This window comes from Lipotes vexillifer, unplaced genomic scaffold (assembly GCF_000442215.2).
Source record: "Lipotes vexillifer unplaced genomic scaffold, Lipotes_vexillifer_v1.1 scaffold403, whole genome shotgun sequence".
Taxonomy (NCBI): domain Eukaryota; kingdom Metazoa; phylum Chordata; class Mammalia; order Artiodactyla; family Lipotidae; genus Lipotes; species Lipotes vexillifer.
The window spans coordinates 732,823-758,111 of NW_006782755.1; the positions used below are offsets into that span (position 1 = coordinate 732,823).

A 25,289-nucleotide genomic window follows, 5' to 3' on the forward strand; every position below is an offset into this window, starting at 1 on the left:
TATCGTGTATTAACCCATACATGTGGAATCTAGAAAAATGGTATAGAGGACCATATTCGCAAAGCAAAAACAGAGACACAGACGTAGAGAACAAAAGTATGGATACCAAGGGGGAAAGGGGTGGGGCGGGAGGAATTAGGAGACTGGGACTGACACACATACCCTACTGATACTAGGTATAAAATAGACAACTGATGGGAACATACTGTATAGCATAGGGAACTCTACTTAATGCCCTGTGGTGTCCTAAATGGGAGGGAAAGCCAAAAGGGAGGGGATATATGTATATGTACAGCTGATTCATTTTGCTGTGCAGCAGAAGCTAACACAACATTGTAAAGCAACTGTTCTCCAATAAAAATTAATAAAAAATAAAGTAGACTTTAGGATATACAGAATGTTATACATACAATTTCTGTCCAAAGGATCTCTCCACCATGCAATCGCATTCTGAAAATTAGATGATAAAAGGGGGGCCTAAAGCATTAGGATTACTTTTTATATCTACATGCAGTCGTTTTCAACGTCACAAGCAATATCCTAATACCCTATTAATGTAATGAAACATATATGGAAAAAAACCTTAATGTGTCCAGAATTTGCAGCATCTATGCCCGGGCAGATGTACCAGCCAGCACCATCAATGGGTCTGAATTAGGTAATTTTTAATAAATGAATAAACATAAAAGACTTTCCTTCCATATTTATTTGAAAACAAACAAAAAGTTCTTACCTGTGTATTTTAGTAATGTTGATGTTGCCCCAATTTATAAATGTAACCGTCTCACCCTCTGACAACGTCTCTGCATCAGCACCTTCAATGAAAACTTTAGGACTATACCAGACGGGTTTCAAGCCAACATCAGGATTCTGATTGATAAAAAAAAAAGAGAGAATGTTGGTTGAAACAACAACTATTGAACCCAGTATGAAATTTATACATTCATTCATTTTATTCCTTAACAAAAACAGAAGTCATCTGTATTAGTCTGATTCCCAGCTCTGTGACCCTGGGTCAGACACCTAACCAATAATGTACTGGAGTCAGATGAGGGTGGTCTGCCCCTGAGATTACTTCCAGCCTAAAACAATCATTCTTTGTTTTTAGAGCTAAGACAGTATTTGTCTCACACTGTCCCTCCAACCAGAATCTGCTTTGCTAGCCTCAAAAATCTCACTGCTTTTGCAGCAAAGGAGAAAATAAAGTCATTCCTCATCAGTGGAACAGCTGTGGAACATCACTATAGGAAAAGACGTCATCTTAGCAGGAAATGGTAGATCTTTCACATTTTAGGAGACAAATTTTAAAGACAGTAGCATACATGTAGAGAGAGATGAATTTTCTGCCTTTTCGGTATATATTATATGAAGAAGAAAAAGAGATCCGGAAAATAAAAAGAATGCTATATTTGTTAAATTTCAGATTTTTGTTTGACCGAAATCAAAAGAAAAAAAAGTGTAAGAAGATCCTTTGAATAAATATTAAATAACACGCGTTCAATAATTGTTCATTGAATGCACCAATGCACTTGAAAAAAATCAGTATGTTGCAACAACTTATACTAATGCTGGGCTCAGAACAGAATACTGACAGGCTAAATACAGAACACTTTGTGAGGGAATGGATAATGAAAATTCCACAGAGCAAACTGAGCAATCCAGTCATCATTTAAAGTGTTTCCTAATCAATTAGTTATTTAACTATTACTTATTCTTTATTACTACAAATAAGCACCCTTAAAAGTTTTAACATTTATTCAAACATTATTATTATTACATTATTATTATTATTATAAATAATATTATATATAATAACATTATAAATAACATAAATAACATTATAAATAACATAAATAACATTATATATAATAAACATTATATATAATGTTTATTATAATAAACATTATTATTATTATTATTATTATTATTACATTATTATTATTATTATTATTCAAACATTATTATTATTACATTAATATTAAAACATTAAGCTTCACATTTAAGCTAACTGTAGTGGGCGATATGATACATCAGAAACCACCATTCACCTGGCTGAACCCATCAGATGCAAGATACAGGCAACGGTAAAGCCAAATCAATCTCACACTCACACACACACACACACACACACACACACACTCTCCCCAAATCTTATTAGGAGTACCCTTAAAATAAGTCTTCCAAATTAAAAAGAGGCTAATGTCATACAGAGAAAGGCAATCACAGGCTACCACTTAGAACATTTATAGCTCTTCATGAAACATATCACCTTACACCTGAGTTAGTCTATGAACATAACATAGTTATGAGTAAGGTTATGAATATATTAGTCTGTTAGTATAGGAGTGAATTAGTTTATGGACGTAAGCTTCATTGGATAATAAAGATATTTACAGACAACTCACAAAGCTGGAACAAAAGGATCTATTTTTTCTTCAAGACTATCAACCTAGCAGTTATAACCATGTGAGACAACAAACATGGCTTAACTAAGAGGAACTCCCTGCTACCTGTATTTAAGATTTATATCCTGAATTCAGATAGACAGATATCATTGTCACTTCACTGATATTTTCTAAAACAGAGCCAATGGCACATTGATAGACTCTGGACTCAAGCTGTGATTCAATACTATTAGGTCAAATGTTTTGGCTTAAAGGCAACAGCGAATAACCCAGCTAATAGAGAATGCACCTCAGCTTTCACACAGAGATAAGAGCATGGATTTTATAACACCTCCAGGAAGAAATAAATTCTTATCATACACTAATATGCTATCTCCACAAAATAAAAAATAGGCACCGAGTGTAACAGTTCTGTGTGATGTGCTGTGGATAGTAATACTGCTAGAATAAATTTCTTCAGTAAGAAATCCACAAAAACATTTACTTCAATTAGTATCAAATTCTTAAACAGCTCATACAATTCAACATCAAAAAAAACAAACAAGCCAATTTAAAAATGGACAGAAGAAATGAATAGACGTTTTGCCAGAGGAAATGCAGATGGCCAACAGGCATATGAAAAGATGCTTAACATCGATAGTCATCAGGGAAATGCAAACCAAAACCACAATGAGATATGTAACCTTGCACCTGTCAGAACGGCTATCATCAAAAAGAACACAAATAACAAATGCTGGCGAGGATGTGGAGAGAAGAGAACCCTTGTGCACTGTTCGTGGGAATGTAAATTGGTGCAGCCACTGTGGAAAACGGTATGGAGGTTTCTCCAAAAACTAAACATAAAACTACCATAAGACTCAGCAATTCCACTCCTGGGTATATATCCGAGAAAAACAAAAACACTAATTCGAAAAGATACATGCACCCCAATGTGCATAGCAGCATTGCTTACAATTGCCAAGATACGGAAGCAACCGAAGTGCCAATCAACAGATAAATGGACAAAGACGTGGTGTGTACACACACACATACATACACACACACAAACACACACACACACAAGAATACTCAGCCATAAAAAAGAATGAGATTTTGCCATCTGCAGCAACATGGATGGACTTGGGAGGCATTATGCTAAGTGAAGTAAGTCAGACAGAGAAAGACAAATACTATATGATATGACTTACATGTGGAATCTAAAAAATACAACAAACTAGTGAATATAACAAAAAGAAGCAGACTCACAGATACAGAGAACAAACTAGCGGTTACCAGCTGGGGAGAGGTGGGCGACAGGACAATATAGGGGTGAGGGAGTGCTAAGTACAGCAAATGGGTGTTAAGATAAGCTCAAGGATGTACAACATGGAGAATATAGCCAATATTTTGTAATAACTGTAAACAGAAAGTAACCTTTAAAAACTATAAAAAATTGAAAAAAAAAATTTTTTTTAATTAGTATGAAATCCTGACAATGCTGGATCAAAAATGGTCCCCAATCATGCTATTGCCACCAAAGCACATTTTTCCCTTTGATTATCCTGCTCCTTTAACAGAGAGAACAACATTGGTGAAACCGGAGGGTGACCTTCGGGTGTCTGGCCACTTCTTTCATCTCCTCCTGGGCCTCAGGGATGTCCACCGGGATCACCTCTTTCTTCAGTAACGCGACGTATCGTGGAGCCACCGGGTCAATAACCTGCAACGAAGGCGTCCTTGTGTTAGAACATTCAGAGATATTTTAGAACTTCATCAATAAAATAAGTAATAGCACAGGAATAACAACTGGCATTCTTTGTTACTGCATTTACTAATTTTTTGGTTTACCAGCTAACTCTTCTCTGACATTTAGCTGTCAAGTAGAAAAAAGAAAAACAATCATAAACAAAGACTGCATGAAGGATTTAGAGTTCCCTTCCAAGAATAACTACTGACAAGCGAAAAGAAACCAAGAGTTAAAGCATATTAGAAATATTTCGAAAGTAATTTTTAACTCTGATATTAGAAAGGAAAATTATCCTGTGGGGTTATGTAACAATCCTACAGGTAAATGTGATACTCCATTTTGTATTGTTGGAGAAGACTGTTTTGAAGGAATATAGAAATATGTGTTTTAGTATCATTTTCTATAAGCAGTGTTAGGCAACACACCACCATCAAAAGCAGAACAGCATTAAGTCACTATAATAAGGCAATTCTATCGATTAAAAGTAAACAAGTATTTCTACTGGTCTGCATGCTATATATACACACATGTATATAGGGACCACTGTGTTCCCAAGGGCCTGGCACATGCAGGTAATCAACACATATTTACAGGTTAACTGAATGAATGGTAGTACTCATTACATTCTAACCTACTCTACCTCCGAAACAGAAGCAGCACCCCCTTCTGGATCTGATGTATCTTTCTCATTTCACTATTCAATTTAAAATTATCCATGATGACCAATCACAACAGCAGTATTTAGATACTAAATAAAGCATTTGGAAGAAAAATGTAGATAGAATCAAGTGCGGAGTCAAATAGCTAAGTAATAAAAGTCATTTTTTTCCCATTAGAAGGATGCAGGAAACAGTGGTATGGCTAATTAAACTTGGCTGTGTCTTTTGGTTTATATTGGGTTTTTGTTGCTATTGTTTGGCTGGTATTTTGTTGTTGTTGTTTGCTTTGAGAGTATTTCTCAGAAATTCTGAATGAACTTAGAGAAGAAACCATGCTCAGAGGGTCAGTCAGAAAAGTCTGAAAAGCCATCTAACTTCCCCTTGATTGCTACTCCTTACCTGCTTATATTTCATGCCAGTACTAAATCAGCGCCAGCCTCCCTCTAAACTTACTATTTCATTCTTTCCTTCCCTGAGGCTTAAAAGTCATTCTTACTGGTTAAGGGTTCCTTCTTTCAGCTTCTACTGGGTTAGAATGATCACAGATTTAATTTGTGACTACTCAGTTCAGTAGTTAAGCCAGTAAGATACAATTTCTTCTTTTAAGGAAGCTAAAACTAGACGATCCAACCTGAGAAACTTACTTCAGTTCACTGCAGCTCAGTTTCCTCAACTGACAAAGAGAAAAGAAGACTATTTCTCACACTTGACTAATTACAATGATCCCTTAGGGCACTGGCCGGCACAGAGTTTCATGCCACTTAACCCTGAACAACTATGATTCTAATCGTCTGAAGTAAAGTCTGGAAATCTTTTTTTTTTTTTTTTTTTTGCGGTCCGGGCCTCTCACGGCTGTGGCCTCTCCCGCTGCGGAGCACAGGCTCCGGACGCACAGGCTCAGCGGCCACGGCTCACGGGCCCAGCCGCTCCGCGGCATGTGGGATCTTCCAGGACCCGGGCACGAACCCATGTCCTCCGCATCGGCAGGCGGACTCTCAACCACTGCGCCACCAGGGAAGCCCTGGAAATCTATTTTTAAACAAGCATTCCACAGGATGGTTAGGATCAGACAAGTTTGGGAAATCTTGGATTAAAAGATTTTAAAGTCTTTTTCAGTTCTAAAATTGTACAGTTCTCAAAATCTCTGGATCAGTGGTTTTAAATTACTCCAAAAGGTCCAGAGACTCTTATTCTGAAGCTGAGGGTTCTGCTCTGAGACAAGGGTATTAAGAAAATGTATGATATTAGATGTCAGGTCCCCCGAGTTTTCCCCAGTCAGTTCCAAAGCTCTGGCAGTCAGACCTTCACACTTCTGGCAACTTGACTGAAAGAAACTCCTCTGGAAAAACTGCCTAGTCCAAGAGATGAGATGTAAGGTTACTGACAACGAGGCTTTTCAACTAACTGGCCAGCCAGACCATCTTACAGTGAGGCACAGCTGACAAGCCCAATCTTTTTCTCAGGGCTTTCAATCCCTCTCTCAGTCCCCCGTGTTAAAGATGAGCAGATAACCAAGGCTCACCGGATGTCTGAGAAATGCCTTTAATATCAAAGAGAAAACAAAATAAACAACCTGGAGGAAAGACATAAGAAAAAATACCATTGATTATACTATAACCATGAAATAGGAACAGGAAGTTATTCTGAAAATTCAAAGCACAAATGAGAAATCTTGGAAATATGACAGCATAAATGAAAAACTCAACAGAAGTTGAGAAGATAGGGCTGAGTACATCTACCAGAAAGTAGAGCCAAAAGATGAGATGGAAAATAAGAGAGAAAACAAAATTAGAGCAACAGTCCAGGAAACCCAACACGTGCTCAAGAAACGTTCCACAGAGAAAGACAACATAGTACAGAAAACAACAAAGGAACAGAAGGAACTTAGGAACATTTCCCAGAACTGACAGAATGAGTTTCCAGTCTGGAAGCCACATGTTCTTCCAATGGATATGAATGAAAACAGACCCACCCCAAGGCACAACATTGTGAAATTTCAAAGTGAAGAAGCTGTTCATATAAAAGTCTCAAAACTCTTCCTCCCATACTCCCCTTCTCAGGGAGCTACCAGAGGATACAGTACAGCAAAGCGAAAAGGCAATAAAAAGAGAAGGAAGATCCAAGAACCAGAGGATCCACCACAGAAGTAAAGCAAAGGGAATTCCCAGGATGATGAGGAAGATTGACCTGGGAACACAGCTGGGCTTCAGAAGTTAACAGGCCTCTCATCTAGACCAGATGTGAGCAGCACGAAGGCCCCGGCAGAGACGTCTCTAACGTGAAACTGAAATACCTGAGGCATGTGAACATTTTGGCAGGAAATTTAGATAACTTGTGCAGAGTCTGAGATGGAATTAGAAAATTAAACAAACGAGGGAAACAAAACAAAACAATTAGCCACAAGAAAGCCAACGAGTTATGAGAAAAATTAGGAGACCTAAATCCTCATTTTCCGTTGTGAAAAGTAAACTGATGATGCCTAAAGCAAACAAACAAACAAAAAATCAAGAAGAAGCAAAACACACATCTCATTTAGAGATATGGGCAATAAATACCAAAACAGTTATCTAAAAGAGCTGAAAGTGATTTATCTAGCGAGAGAAAATGGAAAGAAAAAAGGGGAATATGCTGTTCATTTAACAGACCCTATAGAATTATCGGCCTGTAGTGAAATGTATTTCTTATATTTGAACTAAATGTACATGGATTATTAATGAAAAGTATTCCAATGTTAACTCTGCCTATAAGTTTTGAATGTATTTATTAGTAACTGCAGCAACAGAGCAAACCAATTAATAATTCCATTATGTATCCAAAAACTGACTAAACACAAAAGACTAAATAAAATAAATTCAAGACACATGCGAGACAAGCAACTATTTTTTGAGGCAAGGCATCAGCACAATCAAGCAGCAATACAAAGAAAAAGAATTTACAGAACACAATCACAGAAACCATAGTTTAAAACATGGCACTTTAATGATTTGCCTTATTATAGTGTCTAAGTATCTGCTTCCAATTAACAATGTTAATATGCAGTATTCCTCATTTGACTTTAAGACACAGCTTTTTTTTTTTTAAGCTAGATTCAGTAAGACACAGGGATTATAATTAACGAACCTTCAATACAATTCAATGAAATCTGTAACTTTAAAACTCTATGTCCTCTCAGTAAACAAGGGAACAGTAGAATGGAGTTAGCCAAATCTTCCCTTTGCCACTAAGAAAACTAGAGGACATTTTTTTTAAACTAGGAATAATGCATTTCAGTGGGTCTGTATAAGCAAGTCTCATATAAATGTGATTGTGCTTCAAAGCTATATAACATCTCAGGTTATAACATGTAAGATGCTAAAAGCTATGTGCTAAGTAAGGCAAATAAAAGCATTAAGTAATACCTTCTTACAGAGAGCTCGCAGCTTGAAAGCAGAAAAATGAAATGCAAAGTGTTCAAAAAAGATTTAAGGAAAAATCCGTTACCATTCCCCATAACTCCAAGTTTGTTTTAATCATTGTTCTTGTTTGGTATAGTTTATAGGCTTAATGCACTTTATATGTTTAAAAAAGTAAAACATTCCATTTTCCTGAAAACTCTGCAAAACTGTAATATTCTTCACAAAATTTTCCCTGCCACACTAATGAATTCTACGTGTAATCTATTACTTAGGAGTTAGGCATGAAAAAAAGAGGACCAGGAGTCAAAACATGTACCTTTTTGTTAAATGCCCAAATTTTGTCCCATTCCATGTTCACAACTGAACGTGAAGAACCCTAGAAAAACAATAATAGAACAGCTTAAAGGGAAAGAAGTATTAACCAGAATATTTTAACTTAAGCATGCTAGAAAATAAACCCAGTCAATACTTACAAGTTTACTTCCAACTGGAATATAAAACTTAGTCTGTACACACTAATCTCGTTACCCTGAACAGTTAGAGTCAACAGTCATATATTTCACTGGGTGAAAACACCACAGCTGCCTTTGTCCAACCCTAGCATAGTTTAGGACATTCTCAATTTTCCACTATTATAACAGTGTCTTTTTCAAAAACATCCTGCCCTTGCATTATAAGCAACAAGCAAAGAACAGAAAGAACAACAGGAGTAATATAGACTAAAAGGATATTATTAGATACTTAAAAATCCAAACAGAGAAGCTGGAAAAGAAACTATAACTCACCTGAGCAGCAATAAACTGTTTCAGTCCTTCAACTGTCATCCCTCTTCTCAGCACACCGCGAACCGTAGGAAATCGTGGGTCATCCCTGGGAAATACGGCAAGTTTTAAGAACCAAGGAGACGTTTTTAACGTGTACAATATACCTTATTGCATAACATTATATTCCGTTTGTTAAATATCTGGACTAAGAGCTGGTTATAATAATTAGGCAGATCATAATACCATTGAGCCCAAGTTCATGGAAGAAGAAAGCTGCTTACTAGTCAAAAATTACTCAGGAAAATAAATGCACTACTGGAAACAGTAAAAGTACATTTGAAAAAAGACACAAAGGTGACATTTTCAAATACAGAAAACATATGCATTACAACATTTTTATTTGCTTTTTGCTTTTTATTTAACAAACATACAAGATCCCTATTCTACATATAACCATGAGAAACAGATAAGAGATGGTTAGCCTCTCATTCATGTACAAATACACTTTATAAAGCCTTTTGGGTTATAAAAAATATACATGTTGGTTATTAATATTCTGCAGAGATCTGCAAACTTCAGTAAGTTTGCAATAACACCCTTTGTATGCGGCCCAAGGTAAACTTCCCCTTTATCAAATTCAGCTCCACAGTAAAACAGTCTAAAATCACATATTATTCAATATATACTTAATATGTGTCACTATTACATTATACTAATAAAAACTAATACATTTTTGTTAATTCATGTAAAAAAAAACATTCTTAGGCTTCTAAGTATGGTAACCCAACTGAACAGGTTTCATTTACATGGATACATGCCTCTAAGATGACTTTAATTTTTATACTCATTGTTCTCATGGAAATCCCATATAGGTTATTAACGTGCTACAGAGATTTTCAAACTATAGGTTATTAATGTGCTACAGAGATTTTCAAACTTTTTCTAGTCCCAAACACAGACTCCATCTTTGTGCCCAAACATGGGCACTCCATGTTTGCTGCATTAAAGCAAAAGAGAGCAGTACCTGAGAACCCGGATAAAATAAAGACAAGGACCAGAAACCCTATAGCCCTATCCACTTCCACCCCTCCCATTCATCCTCCCCACCCCTCAAAGCAGTTTAAAAATCAGTGATATACCATGTCCTGACTTCCTCTCAAAATTCTAGGTAACAGCAAACATACCATCCGTCTACTAGTCCTTCATTGACAAACCATGTGAGCTTTCTTTTGGATAGCACTGTGTTGTTGAGATTTAGCCGACTATATTCCCAAATGTACGGTTTTCTTAGGCCTAAAGCTTCAATAATCCAGTAAAACTGTTCATCTCTGTCATGGTATTCTGTTGTTCTCAGGGCATGTGTAACACCTTCAATGCTGTCAACTATGGGGCAGGCAAAATCGTATGTCGGATAAACACTAGGAAAAAAAGTGAATATGTTGAAAATCAATGAAGGATTTTTACCCTTTTCACCTCAGATTAGGCATTATAAGCAGCAGTGCTAATTTAAAACATAATTCTTTACATGGTAAGAATTCCTTAAAAACCAACAGGTGTTATGACTCATAATACTCAAAGTACATTAAAACATTTTTTTTTTTTTTTTTTTCCCCTTGCGTGCCCAGCCGCTCCGCGGCACGTGGGATCCTCCCGGACCGGGGCACGAACCCGCGTCTCCTGCATCGGCAGGCGGACTCCCAAGCACTGCGCCACCAGGGAAGCCCAAAACATTTTTTTTAATCAGACTTTGAGGACAATGAATCAGTTACCCACTGAATACTCAAACACAAAAGCAAATATGCAACTTAACAGACAACTGGATACTGGTGCAGTGAATTCTATAATCATATTCCTGTAATGGCCAATGTATACCATGGTAAGAAGCAATAATAATTTCAAGGGAATTTAGCTTTTCAATGTCTTAAATAATCCCACACTCAAGTAAATCTCTAGGTTTAATACTTTCATAAGTAAATGCATTCAAGAATAGAATGTTTCCTTCTCTGTCAAGTAAAAAAGAAAATTATTAGGTTGATTAAAATTCCATTTAAGATGGAATAGTCTTAAAAACAATTTCTGTCTAAAATAATGTACACAACACATATATTACTGCATTATGCCTTCTAATATTTAAGATACAACTTCATTAAGATGCTACTGCACTATGCTTTGCAATTATCTGATACTGAAAATGTGTATCCAAATTTACTTTTCCAAATGTATTCAAAGTATCTGTTTAGTAAACAAGGAGCAACTGCCCTGTTAAAAATGAAGGACATATATATACACACATAAAGTGTTTGTCCAGATACAGATACACATACCTGTACCCACAAGTTTAAAGAAAGTTATATTAGCTACTCAGGAAATCATTTACATTCACAAATCTCTTCAGAAGTTACAATTCAGCATTTGTATGTAGTAGGCTTCTTCGAAGTATAAGAAAATATATTCTATGGTTACTTTATAAATTAATGGCCAGGCGGGGGAGATTTAAAAAAAAACAATCTATTAACCTGAAAACCACACAGAAAATTAACCAAAATTAGAAAAAACATGATACTTTCTTGTTCATATTTCTTTAAATCTTCTATCATGTTTACGAATAAACTAGCAGAATCAAAGTTTATAATAGGAAAAGAAGTATCTTCATCTAAAGAAACACACCACAGTATACCTGATCAATACATAAAATGCAACTTTAGGCAGACTCAAGGACTTTTATAGATGGAAATGATCTTAGACATAACCTAGTATAACATTGATAGGTAAGTTATGAGAGGCTACATGCTTTACCGAAGACCACGAATGAACAAAGATCCAGATCTCTTGACTATTCTGCAGCTACTCCCTACTCCATGTTCACAGAAGCATCAAAGCAAAAGCATAGTAAGCTACCAAGCATAATGAATGAAATACACCTACTTGTATTTATTTCCAGTTCTTGGGTGTGGCTGAATTTTGCAGCGATAAAGCGTTGGGTCCCTCATGCACCCATTGTTACTACTCATGTCAATTTTTGCTCGCAAACAGCAGGACTGACCGAACTGGCTTCCTTTTTTCATTTCTTCCCACATTTGTAGATTCTTCTCAACAGCTGTAAAATGATAGTTATACTATAGTTTATCTAATGTATTACTAATCTGGTTGAATTCAAATTATTTTAACAACCTTATAATTTGACAGAAATTTTCACATTCTGATTTTATAAGCACACTCCACTAGTTTAAAAGTACTGTAATAGTTCCCATATCTGATACCAAGAGTAAATGCATTGTTTTTTTAATGAAGAAATTCCACAAAACACTTAGGAAATGTACTCTCTCTCTGTTTTAGAAGTTAATACATTCCACTGATGTAGCACTGATGAAGGGTAAGAGATGATGTCTAAGGCCTGAAGGCTTCTCTCAGCCAGTGTTTTCCATGTTCCCATGGAAAACATGTTCCCATGTTCCCACAACTGGCCGGTCAGTCGCCCCCTCCAATTTAACACTGGGTGTTGGAAGCAGAAGCGTTCTGTTCCTTTACCACCTCACGCCCAAGGGACAGACCGGTTTGACCTGGCCCAGGCACTGGTACTGCAGCACATGCCCAACTAAAGAACACATCTCTGGCTGAGAGCCTGAGCCCCTCGGCTCCCCAAAAGCACCTTCAGTCATTCCAGCAGAAAGCAGGATACTCTTGGATCCCCCAAAATGAGAGATGATAGAAACAGTGATACAAGTTTATCCCAGGGAAAAAACTCTATATCCCCACTGACTACGGTCCTACCTATGTCAGGTAGATACCTGCCCCATATGAATAAGAAAGAATTGTTAAACAATGATTCTCTGTGGAATCTACTGAAGATACGATGGACACTTTACCTGTTCTCAAAGAATCAGGTTAGGTCTAAAAGTCCTAAGTCCTCAGGCTGAGAGCCTGAGCCCCTTGGCTATCTCTGAAAATGTAGAGAAACATTTAAAAGGGGGTTAAAAAAAAAAAAAAAAAGATAGACTTCCATAACACTTTGAATTTACTACACTTCCCAAATGTGACACTCAAGATTTAAGTATAGGGCTTCCCTGGTGGAGCAGTGGTTAAGAATCTGCCTGCCAATGCAGGGGACACGGGTTCGATCCCTGGTCCAGGAAGATCCCACATGCCGCAGAGCAACTCAGCCTGTGTGCCACAGCTACTGAGCCTGTGCTCTAGAGCTCACGAGCCACAACTACTGCAGCCGCGTGCCTAGAGCCCGTGCTCTGCAACAAGAGAAGCCACCACAATGAGAAGCACATGAACCACAACGAAGAGCAGCCCCCACTCGCCACAACTAGAGAAATCCCGTGTGCAGCAACGAAGACCCAACACAGCCAAAAATAAATTAATTAATTTAAAAAATATATATATATATCTATACTAAAAAAAGACTGAATAATAAGATTAAAAAAACTTAAAAAAAAATTTAAGTATAGTAGTGTGGAAGTTCTGGAACATAATTTCAGAATAAAAATAGCCAGATTCAGAAGCTCAGGAACAAGTAATAACAAAGATATGCTTTTTTGTTAAGTGGTATTTCAGACATAGGGTAGCATCAAGCTTACATATCATATTCACATTTACTCACACGCTGACAGGAAGATTTGGGTATGGCTAACATTATCATCAAACATTCTAATTAGAAAGGCTAAGTATTTAAATTGAGAGAACTACAAAAAGCTGCAGAAGGAATTACATGGAGTGAATGCAGTGCAAAAGACTACAGGTAACAAGTGAGATGCTGAGGGCACACACATGCTAACAAAGTAATAACAATGTAAAGATGATAGAGAAAGAGAAAAGATTTCTAAGAGATGAATTAACATATGAAACATATTTCCAAACATGTTTCAAACCATCATCTTTCACAGAAATCATTTTCTACTGAAGAAGCAGAATACAAGAAGAATATCGATTAAAATATAAAATACTAAATGTGCCTTACAGTTTTTTCTGTGTTTGGATTCTATCCTCTGCTCACGTTCTGCTTTCATTTGCTCAGCAGGAGTATCATCCACATAAGCCTTCCCTTCCTGAATTAGCTTCTCTGCATATTTCATTATAGTTTCAAAATGATCCGAGGTGTAAGTAAATTGATCTGGTTTGATATGCAACATTGCAACATCTTCCAAGATAACCTGCAATAAGAATCCAAAATAACCATCAGTTTATCTTTTGCATTTTCTTGTGTATTTTCAATCCTTGACACTGCATTTGGGCAAATGTAATATACACCATCAGTCTTACAGAGCCTGGAAATGGCTGTGGAAATTGTACGATATTAGATCAGAAAAGAAAAAAAAAACAAACAAAAGAGAGAGATATTCATTATACTAGCCTCCAAATTTTCAGCCGAGAAAGCTGATCTCATGGTGCTTTCCATTTATTCTGGAAAAGCTGATTATTATTGGTCATGCTGACAATTATTTGCCCTCTCTTTGAATATATTACAGTGCTTCTAAACAGATGATATAAGAGGCTAGGAAACCTTCACATTTTGCAATACTTACTTAGTGTTCGTTTCATTCATAAAATTATATGACAAAAAGGAAACCTGCCTCTAGTGACCAATTCATTTAAGAAAGCGATACTTGCAGGAAAATTAACACTTAAGTAAATTCTACAACAGTTGAGGAGGAAAAAAATAAATTGACGTTTTTTGGTATGGGAGCTCAACAATTCTTGGCTTAGGTCTCAGGCAAAGAATATATAGATGAGCAAAAGAAGCAGCTATGAGAACAAACTTAAATTTTCATACCCTGAAGGTACCAGGTCACCCTCTAATTTTAATCAACTTTACTGACAAAGGGTCATCACTACACCTTTAATTACCTTCTCAAAATCTTCCTTTTCTTTTTCAGGATTTGTGTCATCAAATCTCATGATCAGTTTCCCTTTAAAGTTAACCTGGTAGTGCTGGTTCAGAAGAGCAGCTTTCGCATGCCCAATGTGTAAGTAACTAAAACAAAAACATTTTACAAAGAAACTCATTAACATGTTTTAACTAAATACTTAAACTTAACCTTTTTGAGGAGATGAGAACTAAACAGAAATCCTTCCAGTTGGTATTCCAGTCTTATTTTATTTGCTAACAAGAAGTACTGTAATAGAAAATCTGCCCCTGAGGAAGAAAAAAAGACTACAACATTTATAAAATAATCATAAGAAACAATTTCATATGTAAACGCTCACAAAGGAATGAGTTATTTACAAACATTACAACCTTAAGACTAATCTCTATTTTCCTTTTTTTTTTTTTTTTTTTTAAGGGAGGAATGAAAGGAAATTTAGTTAGAGGAAAACTGCTTCCAAAACTGTTTGCAATGCTACACAATAGTGGATCTTTACTAAGACCAGATGCTACTGACAACTGGGAACCCGTCCATTGCAAACAAGACAGAAGCACCTCTGAGGATGCCACTGTGACTCTGGTAATTAAATAAAAGAGCACATGAGAATTAGAAAGCCACAAGAAAGCACTTTACTTCTCTAGGCTTTAGTTTTCTCAGAAGCCAAAATGAAAAGATTTTAACTAAATGATCTTGAAGGTCTCATCCAGTACCAATATTCCACAGATCACAACCTATGAAAACACTATTCTGTTCTATGGGCAGCTGACCACTACATAGAATAAAATAAATCAGAGGCACTGTTAATATTATTACATATCAACATCCTCCTCTATCAATGAAGTGGGTAAAAAGCAATATCCTAAACCACTACTGTTGAAAATACACTTTTCATCAATAACAGCAGCCACAGTGGCACTGCTCTACCGTCACCTAGTTTCATGCACACCTCTGATCTCAGTTGATATGAAGAGGGGAGGGAAAAGTACAATGATATGTCTTTATATCATTTCTAAAATCAGTCTACTTCTTTAGATAGTCACACAGCATTCTAGGTCAATGATTCAATTTTAAAGAGTTTATATGCATAGGTTAATGCAGACAAGTACAATGCAATGCATTTAGGGTTATTCAAAACTTTCTGCATAAAATAAAGCACCATAAGTAGCATCCCAGATGAGATCCTGGAAGAGAAAAAGGACATGAGGGAAGAACTAATGAAATCCAAAAAAGTATGGAGTTCAGGTAATAACTATATATCAATATTGGTTCATTAACTGTGACAAAGGTACCATAGTAACGTAAGATGTTAGTTAACATTAGGGAAAACTGGGTACAGGTATAAGGTAACTTTTGGTTTTTTTTTTTTCCTGCAATATTCCTATAAATCTAAAACTACTCTAAAATTTAAAGTTTATTAAAAGTAAAACAAAGGACTGTGAGTTCTGAAAACAAAACAGAAATAGTTTGTGCAGTTTTCACTGAAAGTGTTACACCCAATAACATGTTAAGAAGAGAAAAAAAAAGACTAATAATCACTGACTACCTACTAATTGACAGTTAATGTGCTTTACATACAGGAATTACCCTTAAGAGGTGTGATGAAATCAAACTATTACACTTAAAGATACTATCTCTGAATCTAAAATAATGTGTGCAATTCTAACAATTCTAAACCTCAGAAAAGCTAACAGGACTATAAAATATTCACAAGATAAGTAAAATAATTGGCTCAAGAGACAACTACATCAGGAGAGCTAAAGAAAAATATGTTCCATGCTGCATTAGTTAGTACTGATGCTATACTGGGCTTTCCCCACACAAAACAGACATAGGCATATAATTTTTAGTCATATGGATTCTGGAGCCAGACAGCGTAGGTTTGGATTTGGCAAGATGCTAAAATGTTGTATGAATCAGTTTCTGAAACCATTTGGAAAACTGGAGATAACAGTGCCTTCTTCACAGGGCTGACAGGATTAAACAAGTTACTACATGTAAAGTGCTTGGTAAGTACCTGAACATAACAGGTGCTATCTATGTGTTAGCTATGAATATAAATAAAAGGCAAAATTCAAGTCTTCTGGCCTTCATGAAAGACACAGGAAAAAAAAAATGATTAAAAACTAATTAAAGAAGACTTGTTTTGCAGTATAAGGAGATATGATCAAAATTATGAATGTTTTTAAACCTGAACACTGACTTATATTCCAAATTACAACTGTATTCAACTGTTGGACTGAAATGACATAACTCACAACAAATAAACATATTTTATACAGTAAATAATAAATATGAGGAGCTCACTATTCCAAGAAGTGATAGTGACTGAAAATATAAAAAGATTCAAAAGGGACAAAGGTTCAAATGGCATAGCTATAAACAGCCATGGCTAAAAAACTAGCTTTTATCAAACCATTAAAGTCACTGCCCAACAGAACAACCATGATCTCTCACACCAAGAACACAAGAGCAGAATATTGGGGACCCAGGATACCTGAGGGAATTAAACTATGTAAAATAAGTATTATTTATGACTGACTCCACTTAGCTATCAATCAATCATTTAATTATTCAGTCTGTGTATTTCCCAGAACCGTTATTTCCCTTTCATCTCCTTCTACCTGTCCTTTATTTCACCACCTAAATCGCCAAACTTAGAAAAGCAGAGAGAAAATGTGGAATTCTAAAACTGGCTTGCTGTTAATGGCACTTATAAAATAGCTTGTGAAGAACTACATTAAGAACAGCTAAAATAAAATTGTTTCCTTATCTGCCACTTCCTACTGTCTACATACTCCATTTATCACAGATGGGTAAGAATGTGGCTATAGAACACAAAATCTGAAATTAAACAAAATTTGAGAAAAAAACCATCTCGTGTAAAATATGACACAATACTTTCCCAATGGCTAAGTTCCTGAGGCTAACTGCTTTAACAAAAGGCATTTTATTACATTAGCATCACTGGAAGGGTTCTTTTACAAAGTTCATCCAGCATGAGTCACAGAGACTGACATGTGCAAAGGCAGAGACTGCCCTCAGCCTTGGGGAATGCTGGGCAAGGACCCAGGCAGACCCATGCCAGTGGCTCCAGCCAGAGCAATCCTTTTCCCTAACAAGCTAGTCATATATTATTATTTTCTATGGCTGCCAAGAGTGAAAAGGGTTTTGAAACCTACTAACAGTGGAAACAAATGAATAGGAATGGGCTTTTCAGGACTCCACTTACTTTATTTGGGAAAAAAAATAACTTAAAATACGTCTAACCATAACTTCTTCTGCTAACTGAAAGGATTGCTCAGGGTACAAAAACAAACCCTTATTAAGATATTCCCAAAATCTCAAAATGTAAATAAAACTTAAGCCTTTCTATTAATGGATGTTTTTCTATTTACAATTAAAATTCTGCCTGGAATAAAATTAAAATGTTATTTTTCCTATTGCTTTAATAAGCGAAAACTACATACTTTTTATAAATTAACTATCAATAATTTTAAAACTATTAAGATGTTTAGAATTTTAACTCCCACAATTAAAATCTTACTTATTTCCTTCTATACATTAACCTATTGATTTTTAAAGTATTTGATAACTATCTTAAAGCTTTTCCACTAAATGTATCCAATTATAAGTTATATTTTCTTACCCACTAGCCTCTGGAGGAAATCTGACGGTAACCTTTCCCATCTCAGCACCTGGAAGCTCAACAAATTTCCCAACATCTTGCTTTTTCTCAGGTACCTGAAAAGCAGAACAACAACAACAACAAAAATAGTTACATGGTTAAACGTTTAAAGAATAAATTCATTCAACAAATACTTACTCAGTACCCACTATGCACCAAGCATGGTTATGAGAAAAAACTGGCTAGAATATTGCCCCTGCACTTGAAGATTCAAAATCAGTTGAAGTTAACCAACAGCACTTAGGGTCATCAGGAAAATGCTTAAAAGGAGGCAAGAACCAAGCTGCACCTTGAAAAATAAATGCAAATGTATCAGATGGAGAATATACAAGGGCAGTCATTCTAAGAAAAGGAATAACAGCACAGGTAAGACTCAAAGTCAGGGAAGAGCAGTGCAATGTTAGGAATGCATGTTGAGTGGGTAGGCAAGACGCTGACAGTCGATTAAGTCCAAAACATGAAGGCCTTTATAAGGTTGACTTTTGTGTTTCTGGCAATGGGGAATCCTCAGGGGTATGGAATTAGTGCAAAGTTTCAACGAGAAAAAAGAAGAGACCAAACCAAAAAAGGAAGTTCAGTGATGAGATTATGGTCTTAAAACAAACTGGGGGTAATGAGGCCTCAATAAAAATCAACAGCAGTGGAGACAGAAAACAAATCTATAGATACATGAAATAATAATGGAACTTGTTGACCAGTTAGAGGGCGAAAGTGGTGAATACTTTCTCAGAACAACTGAGGTGACTGTGGTGTCTTTACCCAAGCAGACAACAGTTTTCAAATTGTACTGCATCGGAGTAAAATTTTTAATATGTAAACATATTCTCTGTAATATGTAAACAGATCAAAGTAGAGCGACTCTAATTGGGGGAAAGGCCTTTTTCTACTGTATTCAATGTCACATCTTCCTACAGAATCAACAAAAAGGCTCTATAGAACCACAGGACTAAAAGGTCACAATGGTTCAAAAGCCAGAGAACAGAAAATCTGGGAGGAAGAAAAGATGGTATAGTTATAAAATAATTTTAGTTACTTGGACTTTGGATTTCCTAAGGGACATACACTGGATGATCATAATCATCTAGGAAATATAATTATGAAGATTAAGGCTTAACGTAGGCAAGCAGTTAAAGGCAAACCAAGACTCAACAATGACAAATTCTTCCAAGAAGATCCTTTTTAATTGATCAGGAAAAAAAAAAACAACCAAACTATGAACATAATTTTCTTTTCAGATCTAAGATCTCAGGCAGACAAGATGTGAGCACTAAAAAAAATTTTAAAGGCTTACCACTTTAGCTTTGGTTGTTGAAACATTCCACTTGGTACCTACTGACTGGAAGGCCTGCTGGGCTTCAAGAAAACCAAACCAGCGTTTTACATGAACTGGAGCTTTGTTCTGTTCCAACTGTTCCTGCCATGCAGCATTTCCTATTAGCAAACATAATTTTAAAATCATTCAACATATCTGAAAATTCAAAAGCAAAGTTCCAGTCATAGTTAATTTAAGTAAATGAGATGGCTTAAAGCTGTGCTTCTATAATGCAATTTTACAAATCTGGGTACACATGGAAGTGATTTCTAATACTTCAACATATTTTAAGAATTCACAAAAATTAAAATATTTTTTCATTTCAGTTCACTAGAGTGAATCCTAAATCCTGCCCTCACCACTGCCACACACCCAATAGAAGGCCAATGCTACATTTCATAATTGAGGAAAAGCTTTAAGTGGATCCACTAGAGAACAAAATAAAAATCAAGATCAAGAAGTAGCTCTTTTCTTCAGTTGTAATATCAAAAATGGTACTGAAGGAAAGTTTATGTAATTCTTAAGCATCACAAAGCTACCTCCGTAAGATATTATCTTCCTTTTATGAACATTAACTCAAAAATCAAAAGACCAAAATGTCAAAAACCTACAGATGAAAAGTTCTAGCTAGGAAAGTCCTTCATTTTACATTGGTTATTATTATAACAATTTAATTTAATTTGGAGAAAAGGTTAAGCCACAAAAAAAAGTACAGAGAGGGAGCTCTCTGGTGGCCCAGTGGTTAGGACTCCATGTTTTCACGGCCGAGGGTGCAGGTTCAGTATCCCTGGTCAGGGAACTAAGATCCTGCAAGCCGCGGGGCGTGGCCCAAAAAAAAGGTACAGAGTATATTAAAGAAATTTTAAAAATGCTCACATAACCCAGATTTAAAGAATGATAAAACATTTTGGCATATTTGCTGCAGGGTTTGTTTTTTAAATAAACTGACAAAATTCAAGCCCCCTTTATGTCTCTCATCAATCCCATATTCTGACTACTCATAGAAGATGGAAAAAGTGACCTCCCAGAGAAACAACTCCAGCCCACCCCGCCCCACACACACATACTGAACAACCAGAAACAACAGTAACTGAAGTTAAGTAATGGCTGAGACAGGAAAGGTGCTGACATAAATGGGATGAGGAACAAGGCCAGCTCCAAAGGCAAGAGAGGAGCTGCAGTAGCAAGATGGAGCCAACCTCCAGGGACAGCAGAGGATAGGGAATTCCTGTAACTGGAGAGGAATAAAATAGCCAGGGAGGTCGTTCCTTTGTGAGAAAGTCCTAAGTGACTGCCAGGAGGTAGATAGATGCTCATATACATAGAAATATATGTACCTTTTATCCAGCAAAGTATTTAATAATTAAAATAGAAATTATTCAAGAAGAATTACTGATACCTTTTAGGGTGGCCCAAACACATAAATCTGCTAAGCTCAAGGAGTTTCCAACTAAGTATGTTCTCAGAGATAGGCAATGACTGAGTTCGTTGATTGCAGAAGTAAACAAATCACATGAAGACAATTTTGTAGCACTAAACTCCAACCAGTGATCAATCTGTGAAAAGAAATGCATCCCCGGGTTTAGAGTTAAACAAACAAGCAAACAAACAACCTCAGTTAGAACCATGCCTGTCTCATCTCAATTACAGAATTTACCATTATGTGGATTTAACTGTAATTGCCTGGGATCTAAACTGGCACTTAAACACATATGGTCATTTTTCTCTGTTTTCTTTTTTTTTTTTTGCAGGGGTGTGAAGAGGCACTTCAGGGAAAAAAAAGGAAAATATGAGAACTGGAAGCAGGAAGGAATAACGAGCCTGACCGAATGCAACAGACAGTGCCCAGCCAAACAGATTCATCCACTTGCGGAATTTAAAAGTAAATACTTGGAAACTATACTTCGTATTCTGAATTTTGTAAGATTTAGGAAAGTTAGAGCTGAATACAAACAGGGGAAAAAAAGGCATCTAAAGTGCCGTATTGAAAGTTAATCTACTACTGCTATAGTTAATAAGGTATATACTTAAAAAGGAAAATGTGTGTGACCCTGGGCCCTTGTAACTTTTCAAGAACTGCTGCCTCATCTGCCAGGTAAGAAAGCTGCATAAGAGCATGAGATGACCTTTGCAGTCACATCCAGCTATGAAATTCTAGGAATCCAGGAAGAGGAAGACAGCACTAAATGACTCAACAGCTGGTATGGGTTTGAAAGTGCAAACTTAGGAGCTAAGACTTTTTTTCTGAAAATAAAAACAGATGAGAATTCCTTAACTTGGTCTCTGATTAACACTCTGTTAATATCCTTAAACAGAGTAATAGTCCATAAGCCAACAATAAAATGAAGTTCGCAAAAGAGCCAAAGCCTAAATCAAAACAAAATAAAACACACCCAAGGAAACGTGCATTCCTTACCTCAGTATGTTCCAACAGGTTAGAGCCATACAGCCCAGCTGTAGTTGCAATTCTAGCCAAGTAGCGAAGTATGGAATTTATATCTGTGAATACCACGTTTCTAGAATATATAAGTATGAGATAAAATATTACTGTGACTCTAGCAAATCAGTAAGTCATGAGACTTATGAAAAATGTAAAAATAGAAATCTTATAAAAGATATAAATATATGCCATGTATTTTCTAGTATAGTAAAAAAAAAATAGATCTAATTTGTTCTTTACTCTATTCTATCAAATTCTAATTTGTTTTGAGATGTTCAGCTAAATCCAATAATTCACTTCAGAGTAGACTATCTATATGATGTTTTATCTTTCTAACTATTGGTTTCTACATGTCTATTCAGTGGTGAAAATATGAAAATTGGGATATCGAGAATAAAGTGATTTAAAATAAATCAAGGCAATGAAGCCAAGGATATACCGTCATAAAGAAGCTGGTTTTATCAACTTGCAGGTAAACATGGTAGATCAAACCTCACCAAAACTGATCCTATAAGGAAAAAGTGACTAAGGAGAAGAGACAATAGCAGTAAAATTTCAGAAGCTAGAAAGCAGATGGAGTTAACAGGCCTGAAAAAACTGAATCTTAACTGGACAGTGGACAAAGCTGAAAAACAACCCAATTTAAATTTTAGAATCCTCTAAAGACTTACAAATCAATGAAACCAGGTATCCTTGGAAGTGAGAGTGAATTGGGACTAAAATAAGGAGGACTGGCTGAAAGTCTACTTAAAAATCAGTCAGAAACACAGATAGCTCCAAACCCTATGCTGCAGAGCTTGGCTACTCCCCTTACCCAATCCTGGCAAAAACCAGAGCCTTATTCTCTAAAGATTAAAACAGAGGGTCTCTCAAATGGGGGAAATCTGGCACAGGTGCAAGTTGGGCTATAGAGGTAACAAAGAGAATAAAAGAATACACGTATACTGGATGCTGAGATTCTCAGCCTTCTTCCCACTTCAGCTCCCAAAATATTCTGGCACCAGCTCTCCTTCACCTTCCGAACAGGAGACTGAAAGTCGTCTCTGGATAGATAATCTGATCCACCCAGGAAGAAAAGAACCAAGGATGCTAACACCAGAAGTTCCTTCAAATGAGCAGCTGAGTCAGATCGCCCCAGAGTAAAGCTCAGAACTGACAGGCTCACCTTGGAGTTCAGAACTTGTAAATAGCTTTACTCTCCCTGTCAAAATCTAAGAAAACCATAAGAAGTTACCAAATATCTGAAGAAATCCTTTAACTTAAAAGGTAGCAACCAAAACAAACACACAGATGTAAACTGAACAAATCAAGGAATAGAAAACTTTAAAAGTAAGTGAATAAATTTCCTCTGAGCAATGAAAAAATATAGTGCAGGGCTTCCCTGATGGCGCAGTGGTTGAGAGTCCGCCTGCTGATGCAGGGGACACGGGTTCGTGCCCTGGTCCGGGAAGATCCCACATGCCGCAGAGCGGCTGGGCCCGTGAGCCGTGGCCGCTGAGCCTGCACGTCCGGAGCCTGTGCTCCGCAACGGGAGAGGCCACAACAGTGAGAGGCCCACGTACCGCAAAAAAGAAAAAAAAAAACACTGTGCAATCGTAAAATAAGAACAGGATACTATATCTAGATAATAAATAACAGAAAGCTCAGATACAAAAAATGTAACAGCAAAAACAAAAACTCAATAGAAAAACAGGATAAAAAAAGTTGAAGAACTCTCCAGAAAGTGAGGAAAAATGAAAAAAAAAAAAGGAAAGTGAAGGTGACACTTTAAGAAAATAAGAGGACTAATCCCAGCATCCACATAAAGAACAGAAAATGGAAAGTTATCAAAGACAAAATTTTCTAATTCTCCAAAAGAGGATTTCTAAGTTTCCACATTAAAGAGAGCAGTCAAGCACCCAGAACAGATGAAAAATAGATCCAGACTAAAGCATATTATTGTGAAATTTCTAAATACTGAATCCTAAGGGAAGATGTCCACAAACTTCCTGAAGTCACACAGAAAAGATAGGAATCAGAAAGGCTTCAGAAGAGAACAAAGCAAACAACAATAATTCCACGGAAAAGTAAAAATTGTACATGAAGAGCAATCATACATACGTTGTATACGTTGCATACGTTGCCCTTCCCCAATACAAGTCTTTCTGTCAGTTTATTACAGACCATTTAAACCACTTCAGAATTCTGCATCCTGCTTGAGAATACCCTTGAAACCCTCTTTCAATGTGGTCCAAATTCCACCATCTGGCAAAATATTCTTAAAAGGATCTGAAACCATGTTGTGTTTATTCCTTAGTTTCATTAAACAAGAGAATGTTTCCCTTCCCAGTTCTTTTAAATTCTTTTCAGTGGGTTCCAAAAGAAAAAGATAAGTCTGCGGGCACGCCATCTTCCCTATATCCTGGGATGCAAATAATCCATCTTAATCAAGAACATACAGTATATGCTCATTACAGAAAATTTTGAAAACACAGAGAAGCAAAAAGAAAAAAACCACCCCACAATTCCAAAACTCAGAAAGAAATAATACTAAAAGTGCTGTATATTTCTCATTTTTTTCTTTGTAGCTATGTAATTTTACATTTATGTCTTGCTTTTTTACTAACATTAGATTATGAACATATCCACCATTAAAAATTCTTCATAAGCCTTTTTTTCACAGATGCCTAATATTCTATGCTGTGGACTTACCAAATTTATTTCCTATTATTACTGATTTTAAAAACTTCCAATTTTCCACCAGAATACATTACAATAGAATTAAAAACCCATATATATAAATCCTTCTGTACATCTCTAGTTTCTTTCTGACAGATTAGATATATGATCAGACAGTGTGCTGACAGATATGTCTCTGGATATAGTTCTTTTAGAATGAGGAAGAAAGTATATTTCTTTTTAGGGACCGTTCACCAGTTAGCAAGTGAAACAAGCATACAACATTTAATCCTAAATATTTTTAAAACGCTGTTCAGTACTGAAAACCAGATATAAAAGCACTTACTCAGATACATGAAGAATATTCTCTTTCCC

The 25,289-nt window shown here is 36.2% G+C and overlaps 1 protein-coding gene across 1 annotated transcript in view; it reads right to left on the bottom strand.

Annotated features, from left to right (window-relative positions):
* The window catches only part of EPRS1 (glutamyl-prolyl-tRNA synthetase 1), a 76,974-nt gene that overhangs the window by 47,707 nt on the left and 3,978 nt on the right, over positions 1 to 25,289 (bottom strand). Inside the window, 13 exon segments of the mRNA XM_007455387.1 lie at positions 734 to 870; positions 3,994 to 4,104; positions 8,502 to 8,561; positions 8,971 to 9,055; positions 10,134 to 10,367; positions 11,875 to 12,046; positions 13,913 to 14,105; positions 14,800 to 14,926; positions 18,466 to 18,560; positions 19,796 to 19,935; positions 21,216 to 21,372; positions 22,233 to 22,332; positions 25,261 to 25,289. Coding sequence (XP_007455449.1) covers positions 734 to 870; positions 3,994 to 4,104; positions 8,502 to 8,561; positions 8,971 to 9,055; positions 10,134 to 10,367; positions 11,875 to 12,046; positions 13,913 to 14,105; positions 14,800 to 14,926; positions 18,466 to 18,560; positions 19,796 to 19,935; positions 21,216 to 21,372; positions 22,233 to 22,332; positions 25,261 to 25,289 — 1,640 coding nt within the window.